Source organism: Lissotriton helveticus, chromosome 10, assembly GCF_964261635.1.
Source record: "Lissotriton helveticus chromosome 10, aLisHel1.1, whole genome shotgun sequence".
NCBI lineage: Eukaryota > Metazoa > Chordata > Amphibia > Caudata > Salamandridae > Lissotriton > Lissotriton helveticus.
This window is the reverse complement of record NC_136071.1, coordinates 30,006,825-30,034,549: the sequence shown is the minus strand read 5'-3', so window position 1 is coordinate 30,034,549 and position 27,725 is coordinate 30,006,825. Positions and strand designations below refer to the sequence as shown.

Genomic DNA, 27,725 nt, shown 5'->3' with positions numbered 1-27,725 from the left:
TTAGATGTATTTGTATAACCTTGTTTTTCCTCTTCCTCGCAACGATCTTTCATGTAAATTTTTTAACGTTTGTAATATGCTAAATTCCTTATGTAAAGTGCTCTGATACCTCCGGGTCTAGCAGCACTATATAAAACTCTTAAAATGAAAATAAATAAATAGGTTATAGAACCAGAGTTTCAGCTCTAGGTGTTTTGTTTCCATGGCTGACTATATCCTTTTGGCTTCAGCCTGATCTTAGCTTAATAGTGAAATTAACCTAATGCTGATTTTGCTTTCGTTCAAGTATCTGAGTTGGTGCCTTGTCAAACCTGACACAAATCTTGCTTTTTGACTACTTGGATGGAATTGCAACTCCACTACAGTAATATTTTGCAGTCTGTGTTTAATGTGTTATGCAGTGGAAACATTTAATGTTGGTCACTTCAAAGCACTTTCCTAAATTTGGCCAAGCCATCGAGGGTAATGAAGACATGGCATAAGTGTATGTGACTTGGAGGCTGCAGGCAGATGGCCAAACATGAACAGTTCTCTTATTTGTTAATTACTGAGTCTTGTGATCCTTTCCTCAGTTTTGCATCATGGAAATAGTATCACAGGACAGATGTTGGTTGATCCAAGGCTGGGTCTCTGTAGGGGGGAGGGGGGCGAGTTGATCTCTCTTTATGTCTTTGCAGCACACTATATTCTATTCATCCAAAAGCCAGTAAAGTGCTTTTAGGAAGGGTTAATGTGGTCTTGTTGTCCTATATTTAGGTGCAGAATGCCTTTCCTATTTTTTTGTATTAATCTTCCATCACATTTTCTATCAAACTAATTTAGTGCGCTTCATCCAATGGACATTTTGCAGATGTGTGAAGATCTCCGTAAGAATATAGGCTAGTGCTCTTATTTATTTCAGGATAATAAGTTCTGTACCAAAAATAACACCCATGACTTTCTCTCCCCCAACCCCCTCCCTTGTCTTGATTGTTCGCAGTTTTGCTGGCCATGTGGTACTATCACAATTGCAGAGCCTGTGTTGTGGATACAGCATGGGATAAGACTTTTTTTTCCAAGTTGTAGCCATATTTAAGTGATAGATAGTGGATGGGGTTTTGGGTGTTGTATGTGTACATTGGAATAGTAGCGAACGCAAAGGGGAGACCCTTAAGGGTCGCCAACTGAGACCATTATTTTGCAGAGTTTGCATTATTGGTTGCACTTTTGAAGATGTTCTTTGACCCTCTCTAGACCAGTGTCTGATATTCCCATCCTATTTGTCATTTGCTCAATAAAGTACAATAGGGTGATTTGTGTGTCCAAAGCTCCAAAGGCAGATGATCCCAAAGGCTGCATGTTGCTTTGTCTCAAACTATCTTTGATCCTCTAATATTTGTTAGGGCAATATTTATTTTCCAAGTAATGGGATTAAACCAGTCTCTCTGAGATCGTGGAATTGTACTTCTGATTTGTCTTGTTGCTTAATTTTTTTACAACTTTTTACTTAAGTGTAGTAGGTTTAATAAGGACAATGGTTGGAAAGCATTCAGAGCATACTTTTTTACTTGGTGTGTAAGAGATAAGGTGTGGATTGTGTATGGATAGTTTGAAAAAACACTATGAATTAAGATGCCAAATCCTTTGACACCCAAGTGTAATTGCTAATCAGTTAAAAAGCTTGTTTGTGATGCTTCTTATAGCGTGCCCATAGATTCTTTGTTTTACAGCTGACCAGATCTATGGAGACCAGGACATGCATGAAGTGGTTAGAAAGCACTGTATGGACTATCTGGTGAGTGAAAATCTGAAGTGAGTTAAAACTACTGTTTCTGTGTTTACTGTTTGGAAACTCTATTCTTCGGAACTCTGAGACTGATCAATGAGATTGAAGAGATTCTCCAAACGCTCACTCATTCCCAAGCCTCGTCTGCATGGCAAGGGTGACTGGCTATTTTGTATTACTGGATCAAAAGTGTGGAAAGCATTACCTGCAAAGGCTAAAAATAAACCCATCCATTTAGGTTTTAGTAAACTCTGTCCCTTAATTATGATCACTAATAATAGGCTTTCCACTGCTGGAATTGGAAATACTTTACTCCAGGAATTCACTTGAGGGTCAAGGTGTAGCTACAAAAAGGGGGTGAAGTCACAAGGAATGGGGTCATGAAAAGGAGTCTGACAGACAACTTTTACACTTGCATTTTGTGTTTGTTTTTTAAACTGTCACAAAGAAATTGGCAACAAGAAGTGTGACAGTAAATCTGTTCTGGCTTATATAGTTGCAAAGGCTGCATTTTAAAATATGAGGTTAAGGCACCTGGTGCAGACAGTTGTGTGTGCCGGGTTAAACTTGCTGGAGAAATCTGTGTTTTGTCTAGTTAGTTTTGACTCCTAAAGTAGCATAGAGGGTTAATGTGTCTTCTACAATGCACATTGTGTGACATGCCAATGACAGAATTTTAGTTTGTTGATAGTTAAGTGGGCAGTGCTTTTGACACAGAGGTCCTTTTATTACTTGCAGTTCATGAATTGCAATCCTTCTGATATTACAATCAAATATAGTACAGTGAACTATTAACCGATATCAAGGTCTTACATGCAAACTGCTAGGCATGGGTTTAGAACCTTATTATTTCTCAATCTGGTATTATAAGGTCGCTAAAATGGGTTTCATTGGGTAGTAATGAAGTCTTATTAGTACAGACAATGCAAAGCACTGCGTTGTTTTAAATTCTGACTCAGTGTTTCTCCAGGCCATGCACTCTTAACATGTAATTCAAATTGTCTGGGATGGTTGTTCCTTACCCTTCCTGTCCACGCCCCAAATATATCAACTGCACAACAACTTCTGGAGGACCACTTGGCATTCTGTAGATGGAAGTCCGGGCTCTCTTGGACTGGGGACCTTTAGGGAAGGTGATGGCATCTAAGTTTGGGACTGGCTGCTACTTCTGTTACTTCCTGGAGCTAAATGACGACAGTGGGCTTCATCCTATTTCAGACTTTTACCCTCTGAGCTTCTTCCTCAAGAAGGATTATACAAGTGGTCACTCTAGCCCAAGTTTTGTCTGCCCTGTATCCAGGTGAGACTGGACAGTGGCGTTGGATTTGCAGAACACCTATTTACACATCCACAGTATAGCAATCCCACAAGAGCTATCTGCGTCTTCAGGTAGGCCAAAAGGACGTTCAGTGCTGGGTACTCCAATTTGGCCTCACCATTACTCTTCATATGCTCACGAAAGTGATGGTGGTGGTAGCTGCCCATCTGCAGAAGCTGCTAATGCCTATCTTCCCATACCTCAATGACTGATTGTTGTAGCTGGGCTCACCTCACTCACCAAGCACCTGCAGACTATGGCCAACCTAGTGACATCTGAGATTTCCCGTCAGTGTGCCGTAGTCATACATTACTCCTTTACAGAAGTCTCCATCATTGTAGCTATCCTGGATACTGTGCTATTGAGAGCTGTCCCTTCTCAACGAGACCAGGACATTCAGGCTATGATCTTGATGTTTCAACATTTAATCTGCATCTCAGTGAGAACAACTTCGAGGCTTCTTGGTCTCCTATATCTTGCTAGTGGCCCTAATTAGGTGGCCCATGCGAGCTCTGCAGCAGAATCTGACATCTGTGGGCTCAGCACCAAGAGAATCTGATTTACTCCAGGTGTCGGAGGAAACTGATAACCACCTGCACTGGTGGCTACTGGACCCAATTATACCTGTAGTAGACCTATCTCCTCACTCCACCCACAGCTAACAGTCATAACTGATGCATCAATGCTGGGTTGGGGAGGTCAGCTGGGAGAGGTGGAGATCGGAGGACTCTGGTCTCTGACTGACATCTACCTCCATATCCGTCTTGGAGTGGGCGATTTTTTTGGCACTAAAGGCATTCTTCCCTTCCATCAAGTGGGAACAGGTTCTCCTGGACAGCACAACACCATGCAGCACTGCAGCAAGCAGGGTGAAGTGGGATATGTGCCAAGAGACTATGCGCATCTTGAACTGGCTGTGTCGCAAGGGCATTTCCCTGGCTGAACAACACCTGTAAGGATCCGAGAGTGCCAGGACAGATTAAGTTAACGTTACCTAGCAGGTCACAAATGGCAGCTACACTCGGAGGTGGAGGAGAGCATCTTCCAGCAATGAGGTGAATGCTGGCTCGACCTCTTCACTACTACTGAGAATGCACAGTGTCAAAACTTTTGTTTGTTGTAATTCCCAGGGCATTCTTGATCGGAGATGCCTTTTGGTTCCACTGGAGCTCCGGACTCCTGTATGCTTTCCCACCTCTGTCACCTGCCCAAAGTTCTAAAGATCATGAACAACCGGGCACAATTTTACTCCAGTATTGTAACTTTGATAGATTCACATCCGACCTTTTAGTTTATTATCGCATCAGTCAATATTAATAAAAAGATCAAGGTTTTTCCTGATACAGTCAGCATGAATCACCCTCTAGAACACTCTGGAGAGAAGCACAGTACCTCAGATTTTCTACCGCACGTTGTGCTAGGGAGTATCCTCTGAGCTCTGCTCAACTTTCTCATCTAAAGAACATTTCTGGACAACTTTCTGCTGGAAAGTACTTTCATTTAATTAAATATTCATAGACCGATATTTAATCTATCCTGTATATCTGTTGGTGGTTACCAAATCTGACTGGACTATGGCTGATAAGGCCAAGAAGGCCCTCTTCAGGGAGTGTGCGATTTGTTTGAAGAAGAGATTCCATATAGATGACCATCATAAAGACTGCGTTGTTTGTATCTATCTCATGAGGTTTCAGACTGCAAGATATGTCACACCTTTTCTAACAAAACTCTTAGAGACCGAGAAGGACGTCGTCTTATCTGGCTCCAGAAATTGAAACCAGGTCTGACCCTGTATCAGACTCTAAGAGTGAGCAATTTACTTCTTCTAAAATGTCTTCAAAGAGGGCAAAGGAGTCTTCACAATTGGATTAAGAGCCTGTGAGGAAATGCGCCAAAAAGTCCTCTCTTGAATATTCCTCTGAGCGCAAAAAAGGTTCACATAGAATAAAACAGCCATCTAAGACTGTTTCTGAGCTAAAAACAACACCTACAGAGCTCAAATTTACATTAAAAAAGTCCTTCTGACAAACCATCAACGAGCTCCCTATCGGCAAAGAAAAATATTTCAGCACTGACTGCAACCAGAGGCTGCACTTCAGGCACGTCGACATCGACTTGCTCTGTGGCCCTCATCGCCGACTACCTCTTTAGCTTTTACGGTTTTTTAACATACAAATTTTTTTTAAATTCATGAATAATGTTATGTAACTGCTTTTATGATTTTAATTAATCGAATAAAGCTTGACTTGACTAGACTACCTCTTTAGCGTCGACGACGCTGGCTCTAATTTTATCAACTATTCCTCTCACATATTCATCTAAAGAGGTGGAGCCTTTGTTGACAAAATACTTGTCACCTTTGAAATTGAAGTTGACTACAACATCAGAAAAAGTGCAAGTTGACGAGAAGTCAACGAGGTTACAGTGGTCGACTAGGTAGTCACTGTCTTCTACCATGCCACCGTCGTCGACGGTGCATAGACTAAATCTTTGACGACGAAGCCACAGCCATCGACGAAGTCTCTTCCGTCGAATGAGTCATTCTGGACGACGAAGTTGATGGTAGTGGAAGAGAAGACATTGTTGTTGACTCAATCGTTGACAAAAATTCAGTGGCGGTCCTTTCACCCGCAGACACTGGCATCAGAGATTACTTCAGAGCATAAATGACCCAGTAAGATTACACCTCATTTGCCCACTCATCTTCTGGAGGAGGGAGATTCCGAAGAAGAGGGAGGCTTTTTTGGGGACTTATATAGCCCACCCATGCTGCACGTTAAGTGGCAACTAGATAACGACGAGGGGGATTATCAACAGTACTATGGTCAAGCTTATTTTGCTTAACCTGAAACAAGAACACCATCAGTATCAGGAACGGTCACGGTGCCCACTGCATTACTATCAGATCTGTAGTTCATGTTACAAGATTACAGCAGCAATTCCCACCTTCAGAGCGGGCTAATAGAGCTCCACTTCCTCAGGTGGCATCATCAGTACAAGTGATTACTCCTACGGTACTTTCTGTACCAAACACTCCGCAATCTGTTCCTTTCCAGGAACCGGTCTCTTCAAATGAAGAGGGAGAACTTCATGATACGGCCTCGAAATAGTAAGATTGCGTCTTTGCCTGCCTCACCAACACCTCTGGTAGATTCCACACCAGAGGATATTGTGGGTGCCAAAAGATTTGCACTACCAATGCCTTCCAAGTAAGCTGACTGTTCCTTAGACTTTCGAAATGGCTCTTTAAAATTGTATGTCATAGCTATTCCCATAATTGATTACATCAGGGATGAATGTATTCGGATCATGAAAAACCCGGCCTCTGTGCCAGCGGTACGTCCACATCTTGATAAAAAATATAAGACCACAGATGACGCCCCAGCGTGGCTCACAGGCCACCCAAAACCAGACTCTATGGTCCTGCAGGCTGCTGAACGCCCTCAAAAAATCCTGCGACGCCTCTTTCTGCACCTCCGGATAAATTACATTGGTAAAAAGTTTTTCGGCAATGTCCGCATTGACAGTAAAGGCAGCACACTCCCTGTCTATCTTAAGGTGCTATGATCGCCAAATGTGGTCAAACATTGCTTTGTATATTGACCAACTGCCGGAAGAGGCTAAGGAAGAAGCAAAGAAGAGCTTGCATGAAGGAGAGAGTATCCATTGAAATAATACATTTGGCCAAGGATGTTGCTGTTACTGGGTTTAGACAGCTAGCTAGAACAGCAATTTTGCGAAGGCAGGGATGGCTCGAAGCCACCTTATTCCATCCGAAGGTTCAAAATAAGGACTTGGACCTTCCATATGATGGAGAAGCTCTTTTTGGCAGCCACGTGGAGGAGGCCCTCAAAACCATCAAGGTGGACACAAATACCACTTAGTCGTTAGGGACTTTGCAGTTCAGTAAAGCTCTTTTAAGAGAATCAAAGGGTAGAGAGCAGCCATCGTATAGAGGAGGGCAATGTCGATACCCTGCCTATTCTTTGGCATCCCAGTCTTAACCGACCTCAATTTCAGCAGAGACAACCACCTCAGACATCCTATGTCGGAGTAAGTCGAGGAAAGACAACGCAGGCTGACAAAAGATACTAGCCACCGACAATGATACAGCTACAGCACAGGCTCCGGCTCCAACTCTTCCTTCCCTACATTAAACTCATTTGTTTCAAACTCATCCTGCCCGCCTGGGAGGTAACATTTCCTACTACCTCCACCAATAGCAAACCATTACTGCAGACCAATAGGTTTTACACCTTGTACAATTTGAAAACACACTATAATTGATCTGAAAATTACCTACCACCCCAAGCCTCCCTCTACCGGCATCTCAAAGCTCTTCAACAAGAGGTCAAAAGCATGCTTCACAAAGGAGCAATAGAGAAGGTTCCACTGCCTAGCAGGGGCTCTGGTTTCTACTCCTGTTTCTTTTTGATCAGAAAGATGTTAAGGCAGTGGCGACCAATTTTTGACCTCTGTAACCTCAGCCTGTTTTTGAAAAAGCAATAATTTCGGATGATCACATTGCAGGAGGTATTGAAGGTCCTAGGCCAGCTCAACTTCATGACCACACTAGACCTCCAAGATGCCTATTTCCATATTGCCATTCACCCAAGACACCGAAAATATCTGAGATTTGTGGTAGCCAGATGCCACTACCAATTCAGAGTGCTCCGCTTTGATCTCAAGTCTGCGCCCAGAATTTTTACAAAGTGGCTGGCTTCGGTTGTAGGATTTCTCAGACCGCAACATCAAGTCTCCCCATATCTGGATTATTGGCTGATCAAGACACCTTCTGAGACAACAGCAAGAACGTCCACAAAGCCCTGCACATTTCTCTTCAAGGGGTTGGGTCTTATTATCAATAGAAAAAAATCCAATCAGAATCCATCACAATAGATTGTCTTCCTAGGAGCCCAGTTAGACACGGTTTGCTTAAAAGCATAACCTGTAGAGGAACACTAGCAGCGGCTTCTCACTCTGACAAATTCCATCAAAAGAAAAAAGTATTTTGTTCCGACTTTACAAATCCCTCTTGGCAATGATGTCATGGATACTACTGATCCCCTTCTGTCGTCTCAAAATGCGTCCAATTCAGGAGGAGCTGGACAATCGGTGGGTACAATCAGTCGGCTCCTTCAACGACGTCATCAAAGTAACTCCACGCATGGTGAATACCCTGGAGTGGTGGATAGACCAAAGCTATCTTTCAGTAGGGAGGTCCCTGCAGCAAGAGGTGGCATCAGTAGTAATTACAGCGGATGCGTCCTTAGATTGATGGGTAGCTTACCTCCAAGAGCTCCAAGTAGGCGGCAAGTGGCATGAGGCTTGGACTCGATCCCATATAACTTTGCTGGTACTGGAGGCGGTGCATCTGGCCTTCCAGGCTTTTCTTCCCAGAATACGAGATTCATCTGTGCTAGTCCGTACGGACAATACTAAAACGATGCACTATATAAACAAACAGGGCGGCACAAGATCTTGCCATCTTTCCAGGGAAGCACAGAAGTTGTGGGAATGCGTCATAAGTCACGGAATCTGCCTCATAAGAACACGTTCCGGGATGTCAGAACACTATTGCGGACACTCTCAGTATACTCATGACATTGCGCCACAAATGCGAGCTGCACCAGCAAACCCTGCAGAGCCTATTCCTACGCTGGGACACACGAGAATTGGACCTGTTCGCACCTCCCTAGAACTGCAAATGCTGGTACTATTCAAGTTGGCATCCCCAACAAGGGTCCTGGGGGAATGTCTTTTCAATTGCATGGTCCGGCATCTTTGCTTACGCTTTTCCTCCCATTTCTTTTCTTCCAAGAGTCCTGAGAGAAATGAAGATCAACCCATGCAAACTAATCCTCATTGCTCCAGTGTGGCCATGTCAACACTGTTACACGGAACTGCTTCTTCTATCCTAGGTCTCACTCTTCCAACTTCCTGTGTCTTCCAATCTTCTGACTATGAACCAGGGGCAGATCCTACACCCAGATCCCAGGAACCTACACTTATCGGCATGGCTCCTGAATGCAATCCGTTCCAGCACTTGAACATTTCCACTGAATGGTGAGATATGTTAGCTAGTGCAAAGGCGGACAGTACCAACAAGACCTACCACCTCAAATGGAAGCGTTTCTGCATCTGGTGCCATCAAGAGGGTATATATCCGCTGCCGTCCTTTCCTGAGCTTACCTTACCTTTTGCAGCTAACGAAATCCGGATTGGCGCATAGTTTGATAAAGGTTCACTTAGCTACCATTTCCAGTTACAGAAGATCACTTTCCTCTCCACCTTTTGTGGTCTTCTAAAATAATCAGTGTGTTCCTCAAAGGGCTGTTTTGTGTGTTCCCCCCTATTAGGCCTCCACCTCCAGCCTGGCAGTTGAACATAGTTCTTTCACAATTGATGAAACCCCATTTCGAATCAATTCACACAGCGGAGATCAAGTTCCTGTCATGGAAATTGGCCTTCTTGCCGTGACGTCAGCCAGAGGGGTCAGTGAAAATCAGGCTTTTGTAATAGAGGAAACTTTCTTACAATTCAAAGCTGACGGTATCTTACTCCGCACAAATCCAAAATTCATACCCAAGGTTCCATCTGAGTTCCACCTTAATAAGCCCGGGGTACTAAAGATTCTTCCCAAATTCAACGACATCTGCAGAGAGGGCTCTTCACTCTTTGGATGTCAAGTGTTGCCTAAAGTTGTATCTGCTTAAGAAACAAGCTTTTTGCAAGACTGCTCAATGATTTGTGGTATACAGTGCGCCAAGTAAAGGTTTCCCACTCTCCAAGCAGAGTATTTCTAGATGGATCGCAAGTACCATAACATTTTGCCATCATAAAGCAGGCAGACTTCGGTCTTCACCAGTCCGAGCCCATTCCACGAGTGCTTATCTCTAAAAAACAGTCCTTCTGGATGGTTTCCATTCAGGACATTTTGCTACTCCTAACCCCAGGGGATCATATGACCACCTTAGACATATTTTCACATCCCCCATCCATCCCTCCCACAGTCAGTACCTTCGATTTGTTGTAGTCTGAAACCTTTACCAGTTCAAGGTACCTGCCGTTTGGCCTCAAGTCCGCCCCAAGAATGTTTACAAAATATCTGGGTCCAGTGGCAGCTGTCCTGAGATAACAAAGGCATCTGGTATTTCCATGCCTGGACGACTGGTTCATCAAAGCACCTTCACACGCAGCTGCTCAGTCGTTCACGGTGGCATGCACAAAATTTTTTGCCAAATTAGGCCCGACTCTGAACAGGGAGAACTCATCTCTTCATTCTTCCAAGAGCATTATGTTCTTGGGGGCAATTCGGGACACCACAATGAACAGAGTTTTCTTCTCTCGAGAGACCGCAGAAGCTAATCTCGGTCACAAGCATTCGCAAGAAGAGTCTTTCAGTACGCCGCTACAAGTCACTCCTTGGGACAATGTATTCATGCATCCCTCCCATCCCTTCCTGCCGGTTAAGGATGCGTCCATTACAGGAGGAACTGGATCGGCAATGACATCAAACTGTGGGATCCTTCGAAGATGTCATCACAATCACACCAGGCATAATACATGCCGTGTCTTGGTTGACCCAACGTCAAAATATTTCAGTCGGCCTTCCTTTCTCACCATGCCGGCTCCACAAGTCCTCACCATCAATGCTTCCCTGGAAGGTTAGGGGGCCTTCCTTCAAGACCTTCAGGTCAGTGGGCTTTGGCAGCGTCAAGACCAACGACTTCACATCAATCTATTGGAACCCAGAGCAGTGAAATTGGCATTGCTGGCTTTTCTTCCGAGGGTAAAGAACTTGGCTGTGCTGATCAGGACCGACAACACAACAGCAATGCATTCTCAACAAGCAAGGCGGCACAAGATCTCTCCCCCTATCTAAGGAGGCCCAGAGAATCTGGAAATGGGCAGTTCAGAATGGAATCTCGCTAAAAGCAGAACACCTTCCAGGGGATCAAAATGTCAAGGGAGACACATTGAGCAGATTCAAGTCAACCTGTCATTTGTGGGAGATCAATCAGGAAACCCTAGACAGTATCTTTCTAAAGTGGGGAAAGCCAACAGTGGACCTCGTTGCGACAGCTCGGGAACAAGAAATGCCGCTACTTTGCAAGTTGACGTCCTCAACCGGGATCCTGGGGGAATGCATTTTTGATGGCATGGTCGGGCATCTTTGCCTACACTTTTCCGCTGATTCCCCTTCTGCCACGGTTGCTCATGAAGACCAAAACAAAGCCCTGCAGAATGATCCTGATAGCCCCATGGTGGCCCAGACAACACTGGTTCACGAAGCTTCTCCTTCTTTCGGAAACGCAACTGATTCTCTTTCAGCCCATTCCATCTCTCTTGACGATGTCGCGGGAACATGTGCTTCATCTAGACCCCAAGTCACTACGTTTAGCAGCATGGCTCCTGAACACTGTGAATTTCAACATCTAAAACTACCATCTGAATGCAGGAATATTCTCTCAAATGGCCAGAGCACAGAGTACGAATAAGACGTGCAGAATTAAATGGAGAAGATTCTGTTTATGGTGCCAGGAGTCTAATATTCATCCTCTAAGATCTGCTTCTCATGAAATTCTTCCTTACATCCTGCTTTTGGCGAAATCAGGATTAGCGCATGCGTCAATAAAAGTTAATTTAGCCGCTATATCCAGTTAAAGGAGTACCTCTCAGGACCTTCATTATGGTCTGAAAGAATCCTAAAACAGTTCATGAAAGGATTATTTTTTACCTTTCCCCCCCCAGTCGAACCTCCGCCACCTCTCTGGCAGCTGAATATAGTGCTATCACAACTCATGAAGCATCCCTTTGAACCCATTTACAGGGTGAACCTTAAATTCTTGTCTTGGAAAGGTGGCTTTTTTCCTGGCGCTCACATCGGCCAGGAGAATTGAGGAGATTCAAGCCCTAACCATTCAGGAACCTTTTCTACAGTTCAAAGAGGATCAGATAGTCCTTCTAACCGTCCTTTTAACCAATCCAAAGTTTATACCCAAAATACCATCAGAGTTTCACTTAAATGAGCCTTGTATCCTAAGGAGGTTCTTTCCTCAACAGACTACTGCAGCGGAGAGGACTCTCCATTCGCTGGATATTCAGCGTTGTCTGAAATTTTATCTACAAAGAACTAAAGCTTTTCGCAAATTGTCTCAGCTCTTTGTATACTGAAGTGCACTCAGAAAGGGCTATACTCTTTCTAAAAGAGGAATTGCTTGTTGGATCTCCAGTGCGATACAATATTACCATCAAACAGCAGGGAAGCCTTTGGGTGCACAGGCTCGTGCTCATTCGACGGGAGCAGAAACGACATCCACTGTGCTGTTTGCTAGAGTACCTATCAAGGACCTATGCAGGGCATCTACCTGGAAGAGTACACGCACCTCTACCAGGCATAACTGCCTGGATGCAGCCGCTGGCAATGATATGGCAGTGGGACAGGTGGTGCTGAGAAACCTTTTCCAGTGATGGTGAGCTCTTTCATCCCGCCTTCCTTTTTTACTGTTGAAATATGCACATTTTATAATAAATGCATTTCTTGTTTAGAGATTTATAATGGTGTGGTTTCCAACAGAACTGTTCATTCTCTGTGATGTTTACGGTTATAAAGGTTAAGCATAGAATATTTAACGATTGGGAGTTTGATGGTTTTTCTCAGGTAAAGCTGTTCCTCCCTTCAAATGGACGATTTAATTTGTTCATACAGTATAACATGTGCTACCTACTGCTAGCTACTCTGATTCAAGCATGTGAATCTATGAAAGTTCCAATACTGGAGTAAGAAAACAAGTTACTTACCTGTAACTGTAGTTCTCTGTACCCTACTCTGGTTATAGTGACTGTCGAGGAACTTCAAGTGGGGCTTTTTTTAAACTCTTCCAGACCAACAAATGTCAAAGTCCCAATTTCGAATTTCTTCAATCCAGCATGGGAACTAAAGAATTTTGCCTGAAAGATGAACCCTAAATTAAAATTACGTTGCTCCGTATATCCCAACTTTTTGGTCTGAAAATGAAGGAAAGCAGGAGAGAATGAAATGTAGGTAGCTGGGCCACTCTCATGGTAAGTCCAAGTTTGATGCTACTGCTTTATGGAGCTAGCAATTTCCATGTGTTGTATTGGCAGTTGCCTCAGAGCTGCAGCTAACTAATTTTGACTGGGAATAAGCTATCACAATTTTATGCCTGTTTCCATCTTTATAAATGTTGCTGGTGAGGAGTGGATTGTTCATAATTCTAATAAAGAGTCCTACAATGCTGAACTAAGATTATAAGAAAGCAACTTTTCCTTCACCATATGAACCTAATTTCTCGCTGTAAACACTAAAATAGAGTAGTGTGTATTTTCTCACAGTGTGGGAAAACACACAAAAGTGAAAAATTTCACATAGCTGAAGAAAAATCCTTCCCAAAATTACTCTGTTCTACCTTGAATACGTGGGTGTTGACAAAGTTCGAAATTAGACAGTATAATTAATGTAAGCACAGATCTCTACTTAGCCAAATTACTACTGCATCATTGAGATCAAATATTAGCATTACAGATTTTTCGCTTTTCCCTTCTTTCTTGTACAAAGCATCAAAAGCCATCTCCACTTTGGATCTTATTCCCCTTCAAATTCATTCTGCCTGCCCTCAGTTTAAAAGTTAAGCATGTGATCTTGTTTATCTCTAAGACAACCTCCGCATACTGCCTCAATTTTTCCAATGTCTCCTCCACCTCTTTCCCTATCACCTGCCCCACTCAGTCAAACTTATGATTATTAAACCTATATACTGTGGAGTATACTTAGTCTTATTTTCCACATACAGTTACTTGATAGTCTTCACATTTTCCACTGGGAGCTTAACTTTCCAAGATTCACCCCTACTTCCATCTGCCAGCACTGTGAAGGCCAATTTAGTAAAAAAACAAAAAAAAAACAGACTTCTTTTAGTTTGTGACCCTGTACTTAAAATTCATTGCCCAACTCTGCTACTCTCTCAATCCATATTATCCATCTTCTCAAATTCTGTAGGCCTTATCTCACTCTACTGTCCTATCCCTGGATATATGAGCCACTGTATCCTTGAGAAAAATCTTTCCTCAGGCACCACCACCTTCAGGCTGAACTGGACAAATCTGGGTCTAATCTCAAATGCTGCAGTACTCCATTATCTAATTCAGTTATCTTTCTGCAATTTCAGCCTATGTGTGCTGGTTTAATCTAGTTGCTTTTACTTTCTACTGGTTATTAAATGTTACTGTTTCATTCTGATGTACCGTCGTCTGCTCACATGCAAAACATCTGTTAGAATGCTCAAATAAAGAAATACTTAAATATAGACTTGTGTTTTTGTCAAAAAACTCAGTTTCCAGTAATTTTAACTTTGAGTTGCCTTTGAAATAAATTGCAATTACATAATATTTTTATTTAATCCTTCTCTTAGATGAAGAATGCAGATTACTTCTCCAGCTATGTAACAGAAGATTTCACCACTTATATAAACAGAAAACGAAAAAACAATTGTCACGGAAACCACATAGAGATGCAAGCCATGGCCGAAATGTTTAATAGGCCCGTGGAAGTCTATCAGTATGGCACAGGTAAATCCAGATGTTTTTTGTAATAGTTCAGAGATAAGCTCACACCAAAGAACACAAAGGTGATTACTCTTGTTGTCCTGGTTCTTTTCTTATTAAAATCTTGTGTATCCCTGCCAGTCAGTAGCTGGACTGGACATTTTTTTAAAAAAGCTTTTAGTAGCGGTGCATGTGTCAGTACTACATACATGGTACGTGACATGACCTAATGACTCTACATTTGATTCCTTGCCGTTCCCTTTTTTCAGCGTAAAGTAACTGTGGATCAGAGTCTTCTCTTCAGGGTCACCAAATCCCTACATAGGCCTAATGTATAGGATTTATTGTGTCCTTTTCTAGGATCTTTTTAATGCTGTGAATTTCCCCCACTCTGACCTTCAGATCAGACTAATTACATCATATTGCTCCTGCTTTAAGCCATGTGTGTCTTAACATCAGTCAGTTGCTTCAGCTGAGCCGCATAATCTTGGTGTCTTTTGTCTGGAAAACAGTAATTTATTTCACAAAAGCAATGGCGTGCTACCTTATTTGAGGTCTCGTTAGAACTGCCTAGTGTGCATGTAGAGCAAGAGTGCACACATTTGGAAGACCTTGTTTTTATCACTAAGAATAACTTTGCTGGTAAGTACATGGTCTTGACCTCTTGGCAAAGTACTGAACCCCCTTTCTGCCAGGTAGGTAGAGAGACATTCCTCCAATCGACTGTCAAACCCCCCACCCAGGAAGATCATCTTCATTGGCTCTGCGAGAGCAATGCGACAAATCCCTGGGAAGGCAAATACCAGAAACTGAGACCATCAACCCCCAATGCTGGACAATGTGTTCCTGCTTCACCATCTAAGGTGCATGTGAAGCACCCCGGAGCAGAGGTGTACTCAGGATCCAAGTATTTGGAGAATCCTTTGCACCATTGAGCCTGGCTCTTCCTCTGGGTGTGGCAGGCCCGATCCATCATTAAACCAAAGTGTTGAGCCAGAGGCAGAGGCTTTGTTGCTTTGTTGCTTCAGACACATTGCAGCAAGCTTTCAAGTCCATCTCCCTGGAGGAATCCAATCAATACACTAGCATCTGACCAGACTATACAACGCAGTCATGGCTAAAGCCTTTGAGGCGCTTTGTTTTACTCCAGTACCCCAGGTGTAGGATTACGTGGTGCTATTAATCTGCAAAGGCACCCCACGGATGCCAGCCCGGGCCATTGAGCTCCAAGCCTTTCAACAGATGTAGATGTCGAAAGTTCAACATGTCATGTGATGGTTGTATTTTTAAGGGCACAATAATGTATTGCCAGATGGGCAAAGTGTCTGAAGATGCTGAAGATTTTCCAGGTGGGTGTTCTCTACCTGGTTCAGGCCAATGTATTCATGCCCATTTACTATCCATCTCAAACAAAAGTTTGACTACTGTGGCTCTTTGTTTCCAGACTGTGCCCATAAAGAGTACTAGTTCATGATCAACATACACAAGAAACTGAAGAGCATACATTAGGTTCCATGGACCTCATTGGCATGTCTGCCAGGACCATGAATCCAGGTCTATCCATGCTTCGTTTATCGTCGCTCAAACCCTTGGATCTGAAGCAGCAGGCGATTCACCTCACCTTTGATTTTGAAACATAGGAGGTCCTACACCATTGAAAGACCGGCATGGTAATAGTCAATTTGTCGGGTTCCAGTCAAGCATTGCCGATAAAACTAATGTAAACTTTTCAGCCTTTCAAGGCTTTACAGTCCCGTTGAAAGCTGGGCCCGAAATAAGAGTCTTTTTCCTCAAGAAGCAGGTAGGAGAAGAGGAAATACTTCAGCAAGAAGATTAATCTCTCCCAGCCTCACCCATGGCCTGGAGGTCACTTTCATATCTTGAGGTACACACTTATCCCTATTGTACTCCATCTTGAGAGGCACAGTCCATGTCAGTGGTGGCAGGGGGGCTTTCCTTAATTTACTGGTACTGGGTTTAGCACCACTCAATCCAGATAATCAAAGACCTATCTGTCTTCCAAGTGGTGAAGATATTTCCCAATAGGTGCCATAGGAAAGGGGCTGTTGCTACCAGTGCTGCATAATTTTAAGGAATTTACAACAAGAGGTGGTGATGGACAGAGTCTCTGAATTAAGCAGAGTACTCTCACCCAGTCAAGAGATCAGGGCTAGATCCAACACCGTTTTTTAGCTCATTGCACCATCCCAGTTTCAGAACCTGGCTGTATGCAAATTAGTCTGTCCCTGGCCCAGTGCATCATGGGAACAGGGCAGACCAGACTACAAAAGCCAATTCTTACACTGGGAAGGAAACAAGCTTCCGGGGACCGGTTTCTGCCATTTCAGGCGTCTTCGGCCCGGCTTGCTTGAATCCTGATGGTGCAATGAGCAAGGGACTCACATCTGAGTATACCCTTCCACGCTTAGTGTGGACAAAATAATTTACAACAAGAGGTGGTGATGGACAGAGTCTCTGAATTAAGCAGAGTACTCTCACCCAGTCAAGAGATCAGGGCTAGATCCAACACCGTTTTTTAGCTCATTGCACCATCCCAGTTTCAGAACCTGGCTGTATGCAAATTAGTCTGTCCCTGGCCCAGTGCATCATGGGAACAGGGCAGACCAGACTACAAAAGCCAATTCTTACACTGGGAAGGAAACAAGCTTCCGGGGACCGGTTTCTGCCATTTCAGGCGTCTTCGGCCCGGCTTGCTTGAATCCTGATGGTGCAATGAGCAAGGGATTCACATCTGAGTATACCCTTCCACGCTTAGGGTGGACAAAAGCCCTGATCTTTGGACTGGGTAAGAGTGGTCTGCTTAATTCAGACACTCTGTTCATCACCACCCCCTTTTCTGAATCGTTTTTGGCCACTATAGGTGTGGCAGGGTATACTCAGACATGAGTCCCTTGCTCACTGCTCCATCAGGATTCAAGCAAGCCGGGCCGATGAGGCTGAAATGCCAGAAACCGGTCCCCGGTAGCTTGTCTCCTTTCTGGTGAAGAATTGGCTTGGTAGTTTGGTCTGCCCTGTTCCCATGATGCACTGGGCCAGGGACAGACTAATTTGCATATAGCCAGGTTCTGAGCTGGGATGGGGCAGTGAGCTAAATAACGGTGATGGATCAAGCCCTGATCTTTGGACTGGGTAAGAGTGGTCTGCTTAATTCAGACACTCTGTTCATCACCACCCCCTTTTCTGAAGCATAATTTTAAGGAAACATGGAGGGGGTTTTCACATCCTGGATCTTTACAGATTCAACACTTTCTTACACTGCTAAAGTTCAAGGTGCTATCTCTGGTCAAGTTGTTGGCAGGTGTACAGTGGCAGATAAAGCTGCTTATGGGACCTTATGGGCACCTATCCTTATGTGCCTATCCAGGAAGAGCCTAGGCAGTTCCCATAGCTCATGGTGGGAAAGCAACACTACTGATATGGATACTTCTGTTTGGTTCTCAGTTACACCCCTCAAGTATTTTCCAAGTTCATGTGTTAGTGTGTTAGAAGAAGGAACATCACTACCCCCCATTGCTAGCTGATTATTATATATATATATATATGTATGTATGACTACTCACCCCAGAATGCATTGGCAAATAAGAAACCCCATCAGGGCGGGGTTATGCTCATAAAGTCGTCACAGCTGCCTGAACTTTTGAATGCTGCCAGTGATCAAGGGCCGTCGGCCCGAAACATGTTTGGCTACTTTGTTGGCAGGGAGAGCGCGACGTGTTTGCTGCCCACAATAAACGTAGGTGAAATTCGCACCTGAGTTGGCGTTTCCTTGCAAGGCAACTTGATTCTTTTTGGGATATTATAGCGGCGAGCCTCGCCGCGGAGACGCCCCGCCACGCAACCAGTGGTGCCTGCAGTGCCGTGAAGAGTGGCGCTGCGTGGAGCTGTGAATACCAGTTGTTGTGGGACAATTCAGTAGTGGACAACGCTGCGTTCCCCTGCCACAGGACCCACTTGGGAATCAATTTGGCATATAAAGGACTGCACAGCAACCACTTGGTTCTGTATGACTACTCACCCCAGAATGCATTGGCAAATAAGAAACCCCATCAGGGCGGGGTTATGCTCATAAAGTCGTCACAGCTGCCTGAACTTTTGAATGCTGCCAGTGATCAAGGGCCGTCGGCCCGAAACATGTTTGGCTACTTTGTTGGCAGGGAGAGCGCGACGTGTTTGCTGCCCACAATAAACGTAGGTGAAATTCGCACCTGAGTTGGCGTTTCCTTGCAAGGCAACTTGATTCTTTTTGGGATATTATAGCGGCGAGCCTCGCCGCGGAGACGCCCCGCCACGCAACCAGTGGTGCCTGCAGTGCCGTGAAGAGTGGCGCTGCGTGGAGCTGTGAATACCAGTTGTTGTGGGACAATTCAGTAGTGGACAACGCTGCGTTCCCCTGCCACAGGACCCACTTGGGAATCAATTTGGCATATAAAGGACTGCACAGCAACCACTTGGTTCTGTATGACTACTCACCCCAGAATGCATTGGCAAATAAGAAACCCCATCAGGGCGGGGTTATGCTCATAAAGTCGTCACAGCTGCCTGAACTTTTGAATGCTGCCAGTGATCAAGGGCCGTCGGCCCGAAACATGTTTGGCTACTTTGTTGGCAGGGAGAGCGCGACGTGTTTGCTGCCCACAATAAACGTAGGTGAAATTCGCACCTGAGTTGGCGTTTCCTTGCAAGGCAACTTGATTCTTTTTGGGATATTATAGCGGCGAGCCTCGCCGCGGAGACGCCCCGCCACGCAACCAGTGGTGCCTGCAGTGCCGTGAAGAGTGGCGCTGCGTGGAGCTGTGAATACCAGTTGTTGTGGGACAATTCAGTAGTGGACAACGCTGCGTTCCCCTGCCACAGGACCCACTTGGGAATCAATTTGGCATATAAAGGACTGCACAGCAACCACTTGGTTCTGTATGACTACTCACCCCAGAATGCATTGGCAAATAAGAAACCCCATCAGGGCGGGGTTATGCTCATAAAGTCGTCACAGCTGCCTGAACTTTTGAATGCTGCCAGTGATCAAGGGCCGTCGGCCCGAAACATGTTTGGCTACTTTGTTGGCAGGGAGAGCGCGACGTGATTGCTGCCCACAATAAACGTAGGTGAAATTCGCACCTGAGTTGGCGTTTCCTTGCAAGGCAACTTGATTCTTTTTGGGATATTATAGCGGCGAGCCTCGCCGCGGAGACGCCCCGCCACGCAACCAGTGGTGCCTGCAGTGCCGTGAAGAGTGGCGCTGCGTGGAGCTGTGAATACCAGTTGTTGTGGGACAATTCAGTAGTGGACAACGCTGCGTTCCCCTGCCACAGGACCCACTTGGGAATCAATTTGGCATATAAAGGACTGCACAGCAACCACTTGGTTCTGTATGACTACTCACCCCAGAATGCATTGGCAAATAAGAAACCCCATCAGGGCGGGGTTATGCTCATAAAGTCGTCACAGCTGCCTGAACTTTTGAATGCTGCCAGTGATCAAGGGCCGTCGGCCCGAAACATGTTTGGCTACTTTTTTGGCAGGGAGAGCGCGACGTGTTTGCTGCCCACAATAAACGTAGGTGAAATTCGCACCTGAGTTGGCGTTTCCTTGCAAGGCAACTTGATTCTTTTTGGGATATTATAGCGGCGAGCCTCGCCGCGGAGACGCCCCGCCACGCAACCAGTGGTGCCTGCAGTGCCGTGAAGAGTGGCGCTGCGTGGAGCTGTGAATACCAGTTGTTGTGGGACAATTCAGTAGTGGACAACGCTGCGTTCCCCTGCCACAGGACCCACTTGGGAATCAATTTGGCATATAAAGGACTGCACAGCAACCACTTGGTTCTGTATGACTACTCACCCCAGAATGCATTGGCAAATAAGAAACCCCATCAGGGCGGGGTTATGCTCATAAAGTCGTCACAGCTGCCTGAACTTTTGAATGCTGCCAGTGATCAAGGGCCGTCGGCCCGAAACATGTTTGGCTACTTTTTTGGCAGGGAGAGCGCGACGTGTTTGCTGCCCACAATAAACGTAGGTGAAATTCGCACCTGAGTTGGCGTTTCCTTGCAAGGCAACTTGATTCTTTTTGGGATATTATAGCGGCGAGCCTCGCCGCGGAGACGCCCCGCCACGCAACCAGTGGTGCCTGCAGTGCCGTGAAGAGTGGCGCTGCGTGGAGCTGTGAATACCAGTTGTTGTGGGACAATTCAGTAGTGGACAACGCTGCGTTCCCCTGCCACAGGACCCACTTGGGAATCAATTTGGCATATAAAGGACTGCACAGCAACCACTTGGTTCTGTATGACTACTCACCCCAGAATGCATTGGCAAATAAGAAACCCCATCAGGGCGGGGTTATGCTCATAAAGTCGTCACAGCTGCCTGAACTTTTGAATGCTGCCAGTGATCAAGGGCCGTCGGCCCGAAACATGTTTGGCTACTTTGTTGGCAGGGAGAGCGCGACGTGTTTGCTGCCCACAATAAACGTAGGTGAAATTCACACCTGAGTTGGCGTTTCCTTGCAAGGCAACTTGATTCTTTTTGATATATATATATATATATATATATATATATATATATATATATATATATATATATATATATATATATATATATATATATATATATATATATATATATATATATACGTTTGAGACTGTTTTGGTGAAACCTCAGCAAGTTCTTCTGTGAGCAGAGTGGTATGGGAATGTTTGAGATTCTAGCCCTCAGCATTCTAAAAATGTTCCCTTCGCATCTTTTGTACTGGACAGTGAAGAATTTAGGTCCTATCTCACGAGGGAGCTTAAATCGAAGAGCTGCAGTCCAAAATATTATACTTTTCCTATTGAAATCCTCGGTATCTGGCAAAGATAATTAGATCGAATAAATCTTTTTCAACTCTAGCAGCTTCATTTTGATTTTGTTTTCTTTTTATAATCTCTGGGTAGTTTCCCTACTTATTGCAGTAATAACTGAATGAAGTTGGTAGTAACCTCTACCTTTTTAGAGATGTATGGAAATGTACAGCTTAGCATCCACAGAAGGTGCATACAGGATTTGATAGTCATTAAGATTTGGTGAGCTAAGCTCAAGCCATTGTCAGCCTAAATACCCAGATTTGTAACCACACGTACCAGATTTGGACATTGCAGTGCTGGAGTAAGCCAAAGATTAAGATCCTACAGAATTAGCTTAGTGTTTAATGTACTATTTGAGTTAGTATGGTTGAGGTTTGAGAAATGTTTATTAATTAAGAGTGGCTCCGTGCTCGCGGGGTTTAGTCTGAGCAAGTTTCTGTACGTTTTTTTTCTTTTTTTTTCTCTATTCTTTCATCCGGGTTTACCTTTAGCAGAGTGCCCTCTGCATAGCAATAGTTAAATTAAATTGATCTAACATATCAGCAAAGGATTTGACATTAAAATTTAAAAGGGAAGATGATGATCCCTGAGGGGTTCCCCGGTTCAGCTAATTGGGTTTTGAGGTAGAGGGGCCCACTTGAACAGGTTTGCTCCTCAAGAATGCATTTATCCATTGTACGGTTTGCACCCCACCCTCTTTGTATTGTTTCCCATTATTTGCACAAGGATAAGACACTTGATGGTTTTGAGGATAGTCTTTCGATCGGACCCAGATTTGGAGTTAATACAAACTTGGTTTCTGCATTGAAGGATCTTCTTTGATGGCCATGAAAACTGGTATTATCTACCTCCTATATGTGGACCTGGAACACTATACCATAAATATGATGTTCTTATAATATAACACTGGGTATTAAGAATCCATGTGTCCATAGAATGAACCAGCTGTCTATCAAGTGTGGATTTTTTTCTTGTAAATCAACAGCTTCCTTCTGACACCATTTCAGGTGCAAAGGCAGGTTAGAAATATGAAAAGGTTAAGAATGAATGTAACTTGATAGGCTTCTACTGAAAAACAGTGGAAAGAATTCTGTCCCTTTAAGAACTCCAAGTGGCTCCTCAGCACATGATGCTTTGCACTGAGTTTGCATCACCATTTAGTTTTTTTAATGGTAAAATCAAGAATATGCAAAGTTTCCAATGCCCAACTCCGAAGAGCCTGTGGGCATTTTTCGGCCCGTATTTTAAAATTAATCTTTTTTTATCTTGATTTTGGAACTTCTGTGAAACAATCTCGCTTCATTTGTATTTTGAGACAAATTGTCAGGGTGCAGTCTTTATTTAAGTATCCTCCTTGTGGAAGGAAGAAAGTAGGCTTCAACCCGCCTGAGGTTTGTGGTGGGCCTTCTACCCTCTCAGTCTGTGGAATTCGAGCTCTGCTCCAAAATTCATGGTCCATGTTCAAGATGGTATACGGCTCAGAGGGAAATTGGAGGACGTGTTGGTGAAGGGTATGAACTTCAGCGAAGCGTCGTCTTCTACTAGGATGATGCCTGTGACTCCAGTGGATTCACTTAGGATATCCATGAAGAGGTAATCCAAGAAGGGAGGAGAGGAAGAGGTTTTAGTGTTCACACCATTCCTGACTTCTGAATTCCCATTCAACATTGGCAAAGGGGATTGCACTGACTTACTTGTCATCAAAGAAGCGATTGATAGCTAGACATCACTGGTACTTTAAGCCGTTGACATAGATGCATTTGCAACACCCAAAGTCGCCAGCACTCTTGCGATCATCACTTCACTCACCATCTTAGCAGTATTCGGCATTGAGGCATTAGTCTTTAGGATATTAAATGTCAGGAAGATCGATATGAAGAAAATTCAGTGGAAAAAAGACTCCCTGTGGGTTCTCTGGTTCTTTTACATACTCTCATTTTTGTAATTCACCAACATGATCCTCATCTGACTTTTCTAAGGCCACTCAAACTAACACATTTACTCAGCCCTAAGGTTAAAGTTTCCAGGCAGACCTCAGTGTCTCACATATGGGAAGGTTCTCCATCACAGAGAGAACATAGACTAGTCAACCTCCTCCACTTCCACCTTTGACTCATGCAGGGGATCATCCACTTTGAAAGTGCAACCATATGAAGGGGAGGGGGGGGGGGCGGAATCTGACCCTTCGCATCTTCACTGAAGTCAGAAATGTAGAATATTTCTTCCTGCTTGTTGGGACCCCTTGAGTACTTCTTTTAGATCTCACAGGAAGCAGCGAATCTGCTGTCACTTACGAGACATGTTAGCCTAGAGGGGGCTTAGAGCCTGCCCATTGCTTACTATTGGTTGGCTTAGTCACACATTTCCATGGTTTTTTTGGTCAGTGCATGCTGGTTTCACTTCTTTGTCTCTCACATGGAGCATGGCTCAAGTACTTCTTCCTTTCCAAGTTTGTGTCCCTTTGCTACACACGCTTTCACGGCAGGCTGATTTTTTTCTTATTGGACAAGCTTGCAAAGATATCCACATCCCTGTGAACAACTGGCAGAGATGTAGCAACCCCTCCCAACAGCTGTCATGCAACCACCCCTGTGAACAGCAGGCAGAGTGGGGGGTTTAGACTCCTCACCTGTTCAAACACCCCTCAGGTTGCATCTATCTTCTACGCACAGCCAGGCAGTGAGAGAACCAGGCCTCTTATGGTCACCAGTGCAGTGAGGGCAGTTGACCGGCTAGTCCCAGCCTTGCTGTCATCTACGTTAAGAACACCCTACAGTGAAAGACATCACACTGAGCTACAGAAAAGCCCGCCACTGTGGAGCGCATGATATAATTTTATTTGGGAAGAGGTATTGTTTGGGGGTTTGATGCCTATCCAGGCTTTGTAGAGACTGTCTTCCTTAGAGGATGCTCTTGCTTACAGGATTTTCCAGGCAGTCTGCACTGGCCACATCTTAGCATTTTTTTCCCTTTACTTTCAACCATGCTGCACAGCAGTCTCATTGCTGTACAACAAGGCCAAGCAAAACATTGACAAAGCCAATAGCTCTCCCATCAGCGAGACCGATTGGCTTTGCCAATGCTTGTTTCGATAAACTTAATAAAAATCTTCGCTGCCTTTAATTAGAGCTAAACACTGCCCCTATTATGGTCCTGCATTTTGGAAAATGGCAAACATGCCAGCTTTTCCTCTGTCGTAATGATTAGTTTGAACAGACAACATTGCAGGATATAGCAAAACCCTAAATGCAGAGACCAGCATGAAGGAAAAGAACTGTCAGATTAAAAGCCCACAAGGATGGAAAAAAAATCACAGTAAAAGCACATACTGGTACGTGCAGGTTGACTGCCATAGTTTTTTCCAGCTTGAGCGGAGTGAATTTCAGAACACTTATGGGGTTTTTCCTCTAATCTTCTTCTGTTTTTTGACTCCGGATTGGGTTTAAACTGATTCAGTTTGACACCTTTGGCGAGTTTGAAGCTTGTTCTTACATTTTTGTTATCTTTGAAAGGGGGTTTCCCCTCAAATGTGTTTACTTTACTTTTCCTCCCCTGAGAGGAAGAACGCTGCATCTGACCCATACTGTGTGTGGATTGCCCCAGTATTGGAACTTTCATAGATTCCTATGCTTTTGTATCATTCCCCGTTGTCGGAATGGAGTCTCGGTAACAAAATAACATAGCAGTAGGTACAAAAGAGAAAGGCCTAGGCCTCATTCCCTTTTGTAGCATATCCGCCTCTTTTTGTAAAAGAGACCAAACTTAGGCATCAGCCAATCAGAAGAGCCTCACCCCATAGAACCCTCCTGAAGGAACCTCAGACTCAGATTTTCTACCGCACGTGGTGCTTAGGGAGTCTCCTTTGAGCTCTGCTCAAACTCTTCTCTTCAGAAGTTTTCTTTAGGATTTCTCTTTCAGGACTGTTAGCTGTTCCATCCAGGATGTCTGAAAAGGAAAAGAAGGCCCTTTAGCAATGTTCCACCTCTGGCAAGAAAAGGCTTTTTGTGGAGGATAAGCATAAGGATCGCATCTAGTGCCTCTACCCTGACCATAAGGCTGCGGACTGCAAGATCTGCCGCACCTTTTCCACCAAGACCCTCCGGGATTGTGAGGGTAGGCTTCTGACCTGGCTCCAGAAGTTAAAGTCCTTAAAGGACACTGTCTCCAGTGACCGTGAGGACTCGTCATCTTCTAGAAGGTCAGTCAAAAGGGGTAGTAGGGTTTCCCCTTCTCCTTCTGTGGAGCGTTCTTCTAAGGCCTCAAAAAAGACCCCCAGAGAGTCTGAGAGCCAAGGACCAGGCGAATCTCCTCACCGTGGTGAAAAGGAGAGGGTAGCACCATCTACGCCTTCTGTGGGGATGAAGACTGGTCAAGCCTTCAAAAATCCCTCTTCCCAGTCTTCTGGAGAATCTGACAGAAGTACCAAGTCGTCGACGATGAAGGCGTCGTCGACGAAGACCTCGTCGAAGGAATTGAAGCTTGCTCTTAAAATGGTACTGCCGACTGGGTAGTCAACAGTACAATCAACGTCGACGGAATCGTCGACGGGATAGTCTATGAAGGACTCGTCGACGGAAGTGATACCAGTGTCGACGAAGGCGCCGACTACTGAAGCAGCGTCGTCGACTGGGATGTAGTCGACGAGGATGTCGACGACGGCAGTGGTGACGAAAGGTTCGTCGACGGTGGTGATGACGACGGTGTCGTCGTCGAGGGTGTCGACAACATTGACGACTACGACGCCGTCGACTGTCTCGTAGACTGCATCAAAGACGCCCATCTCGTCGTAGAGGGTTCTTTCGTCGACTACGTTTATTCCGTCGACGGCAATATTGACATCTCCATTGTCAATGGGATCGTCGACAATTTTGTCGTCAGAAAAGAGGATTACCATCTCTATGAAGAGGATCACATTGGACATGACATCGCCTAGGAGAGTTTCCCCCTTGCCTCCAGCTCTGCTTTTAGAGGAGGATGACGATTAGTCAGAAGATGAACAGGACTCGTATGGCTATGCGAATAGTCCTTCCCAGCTTCTGGTCAAATGTCTGGAGACAGATTCTGACGGAGAGTACAGCCAGGAATGTGGTTATCACCATCGTTCTTCTCAGCCACAACAGTACTCGAAACAGGACATGGTATCTGTTCCTTCATCATTATTGCAGGACCTTCACAATATGCTGCAAGGCTATAAATCAAGATGTTCACAACCTGCTGCTGCTACTGTTCCAACTATGCAGGACTTTCCTGCCCCTGCGGCTCCGCCAATGGCTGCTCCTGAAATGCCATCTCGGCCACAGACTCTGGTTCCACAAGAGCCTTCGGTTCCATTGGACACACATGATGATTCATCGGAGGATGATGAACATTTTGATGAAAGGCCTGGTCAAGGGGTGGAATGGGATGAGTATGTCATTCCTGACCCAGCATCTCCGGGTCCGGATACGGTGGACTCCCTGCCAGCGGATATAAGGGGGTTTCACAAGCTAATGGAGAGAGCGGCTGGCAGATTCAAACTATCTATGCCTTCTACTTCCACTGAGTGTTTTATATGATTTTAAAGAACCTTCTAGGAAGGTAACATGATCCATCCCTATTCAAAATCTGTGGGAGGAAGGCCTTAAGGCGATGAAAAATCCAGCGACGGTGGTCCCTGTACCACAGCGCCTTGACAAAAAATACAAAGCGCCTGAGGATGGTCCGCGTCTTTGACGGAGCACCCGCAACCGGACTCTGTAATCTCACAAGCAGCACAGAAGAAGTCTCGCAACCCCTCGGCTCCTTTGACGACTCCTCCGGATAAAGAGGGCAGGAGGCTGGATAACGCCGGAAAAAGATTTTCTTCAATGGCGAGTCTGTTGGTGATAGCAGCTAATGCCTTGGCGATATTGGGCAGGTACGATCGATAACTTTGGTGTGATATCTCACCACACTTTAGATCCACTTCCTCCGGAGTCCAAGACAGAGGCAAAAAAGATCTTGCAAGAAGGGGAAGCAACGTCAATGGAAGTCATAGACTGTGCCATGGATATTGCCACGGCCGCTTTTCGTTCCTTGGCTAGAGCTGCAGTTCTTCGTAGCCAGGGGTGGCTTAAGGAGACCTGGTTCAGACCTGAAATCCAAAATAAGATGTTGGATTTGTCCTTTGATGAAGAAGCACTATTTGGTAAGCTGATTGACACCCTCCAAGAAATTAAGAGAGATACTGAGACTGCGAA

The 27,725-nt window shown here is 44.8% G+C and overlaps 1 protein-coding gene across 3 annotated transcripts in view; it reads left to right on the top strand.

Annotated features, from left to right (window-relative positions):
• Window positions 1-27,725, top strand: part of OTUD5 (OTU deubiquitinase 5) — a 267,799-nt gene that overhangs the window by 130,047 nt on the left and 110,027 nt on the right. For all 3 annotated transcript variants that reach the window (XM_078664655.1, XM_078664654.1, XM_078664656.1), the window contains exons 3-4: window positions 1,710-1,774; window positions 14,519-14,675. In XM_078664655.1, the coding sequence (XP_078520781.1) occupies window positions 1,710-1,774; window positions 14,519-14,675 (222 nt within the window). The remainder of the gene's footprint in view (window positions 1-1,709; window positions 1,775-14,518; window positions 14,676-27,725) is intronic.